A 2,500-nucleotide genomic window follows, 5' to 3' on the forward strand; every position below is an offset into this window, starting at 1 on the left:
CCGAGGACAGCGGGATCGACCAATCAAACGAGGATGAGACATTTCCTGGCGACCAATCGGGGGGCGAGGACCGGAAGCACGACGACCAAGAGGACCAGGAAGACCAGGACGACCACGACGACCAATCAACATGCGACATTCACGACCAGGAAACCGCAACCGAATCCGAAGAAGAGGAGATGGGGAGTCGCTTCGTGGAGGTGAGGAGAGAGGAGAACCGGGAGATGAGTGGAGGATGTCTGCAGGAGATGAGTCCCAAGGAGGTGCTGGAGAACGATAAGGTGGTCATAGTGGAGAAGACCCCTCCCGCGCCCCCTCCACTGCCCCCTCCCCCCACGCCCGCCCAGGTGAGTCTGAAGCGCCCTTGTATCGCCTTTGTTGTGAGGCAATTAGTGAGAGAGAGAGAGAGAGAGAGAGAGAGAGAGAGAGAGAGAGAGAGAGAGAGAGAGAGAGAGAGAGAGAGAGAGAGAGAGAGAGAGAGACGCGTACGGACAAGTAGATACACATACGAGTACATACAGACAGACAGACACTTAGATATACAAACAAAGGAGAAATGAGGGAAATTATGAGGTATGAGGAAAACAGGAGGAAAAATGGAAGAGGTAGAAGGGAAACGAGATAAATTATGAGGAATAAGGAAAATAGAGCACAACGTGAGGGAGTTTATTTGAAGGAAAAGGACAAAAAAAATGAGTGTTTATGAAATATGAAGCAAATAAAAGGAAAAAAATAGAATATGAAGTAAGAGGCAAAGAGGAAAAATGAGAGGTAGAAGAGAAAAGAGAACAACGAGAGGTAGAAAGAAACAGGAAGGAAATTACAAGGAATGAGGAAAAGTAGAGGAATATGGGAGAGGTAGAAGAGGAACGAAACAAATTATGAGGAATAAGGAAAGAGGAAAGGAAAAAGAAAGGGAATTTATGAGACATGAGGCAAAGGAAAGCAGGAAAAAACAAGAATTTATAAGGTAACAGGATAGCAAATCTTGTTTATCTTAATCACATTTATTAATAAGTATACAAATAAAAAAATAAGGTGGTAGGGAAAAAAATGAAGGAGTTTATAGATACGAGGCAAAAAAAGTGGGAAAACGAGAATTCATAAGGTAACAGGTTAGCAAATCTTGTTTATCTTGGACCCTTTACTAAAAAAATAAAATAAATTAAATAAGTAAATGAAGACACAGAGGCACCATTTACTGGTAACGAGGGCCAGGTGACTACTGAGAAGTGCCAGAAGACCAGGTGAGTGGCACTGATCAGATTACAAGGCCGATACCAGAGCCACATGTTCCATCTGTGCCAAGAATAATAATTTGACCAAGGCACGATCCCCACGTAGCGCATTTTCTACATCGTTTTCTTTCCCGTGGCTAAATTTCTTCACGGGTCACTATGTTATTTTTGTTTCTCGCTTTCTGTCGTAGTATTTTTTCTCGTTTTCTTTGTGGGTTATTTGTTTTTTTCAGGGAGGCTGTGGTATTTTTGTTTCTCCTGTGGTTTGTTTGCAGAAGGTTGTGGTTTAGTGAGGTTTTCGTGTTTATGAGGAAAGGAAAATAGGTAGAAGAGTATGAGGTGAAATAATGACGAGGAAAAAGGAAAACAACGAACGAAAAACAAAAATAATAATAATATACGGAGAGAAAGGAAGCATAAAAAGGGAAAAGAAAAATATATAAATACATAACAGTTAAAAACAAAAATATAGTTGAAAAAATAATAAAAAAGAGAGGAAAAATTACAAACACACATAACAATGAATAATATAAATAAACAAATAAATAAATAAATAAATAAACAAACAAAGGTCACCTTCCATAAGCCTCGAGGTGACCTGACCTGATTCCCACGCAGGTCACACACAGGTCAGAGGTCACAGGTCACGAAAGCTGAGGTCATGATTACCTTGTTGCCTTAATTAACTAAGGTGTGTATGGCAGCGGAATGCGCGTGTGTGTTATTCCCCACGCACACACGCGCACGCACGCACGCACACACACACACACACACACACACACACACACACACACACACACACACACACACACACACACACACACACACACACACAAGATTTTTACGTACACACGACAGGGAGAGTTGTGTGTGTGTGTGTGTGTGTGTGTGTGTGTGTGTGTGTGTGTGTGTGTGTGTGTGTGTGTGTGTGTGTGTGTGTGTGTGTGTAGGTTTACAGCAGTATGTGTACATTTTTATCTCACAGACGCATACGTACAAACATACACACAGACAACAAATAGTGGAAGGAGGAGGAGGAGGAAGAGGAGGAGGAGGAGGAGGAGGAGGAGGAGGAGGAGGAGGAGGAGGAGGAGGAGGAGGAGGAGGAGGAGGAGGAGGAGGAGGAGGAGATGGCTACACTTTCTGACATGTCAACATCACAGTGAGGAAAAAAGTGAAGAGGAAGGAGAGGAGGAGGAGGAGGAGGAGGAGGAGGAGGAGGAGGAGGAGGAGGAGGAGGAGGAGGAGGAGGAGGAGGAGGA

At 43.6% G+C, this 2,500-nt stretch overlaps 2 protein-coding genes across 3 annotated transcripts in view; one reads left to right on the forward strand and one right to left on the reverse strand.

Moving 5' to 3' along the window:
* Positions 1 to 2,500, reverse strand: part of LOC135091050 (calcium uniporter protein, mitochondrial-like) — a 165,735-nt gene that overhangs the window by 49,614 nt on the left and 113,621 nt on the right. The window lies entirely within an intron of this gene.
* LOC135091047 (uncharacterized) overlaps positions 1 to 2,500 on the forward strand; it is a 31,170-nt gene that overhangs the window by 21,131 nt on the left and 7,539 nt on the right. For both annotated transcript variants that reach the window (XM_063988379.1, XM_063988378.1), the window contains exon 4: positions 1 to 347. This exon is cut by the window's left edge and continues 125 nt beyond it. In XM_063988379.1, coding sequence (XP_063844449.1) covers positions 1 to 347 — 347 coding nt within the window. The remainder of the gene's footprint in view (positions 348 to 2,500) is intronic.

The sequence above is a fragment of the Scylla paramamosain genome, chromosome 36 (genome assembly GCF_035594125.1).
Source record: "Scylla paramamosain isolate STU-SP2022 chromosome 36, ASM3559412v1, whole genome shotgun sequence".
Lineage (NCBI taxonomy): Eukaryota > Metazoa > Arthropoda > Malacostraca > Decapoda > Portunidae > Scylla > Scylla paramamosain.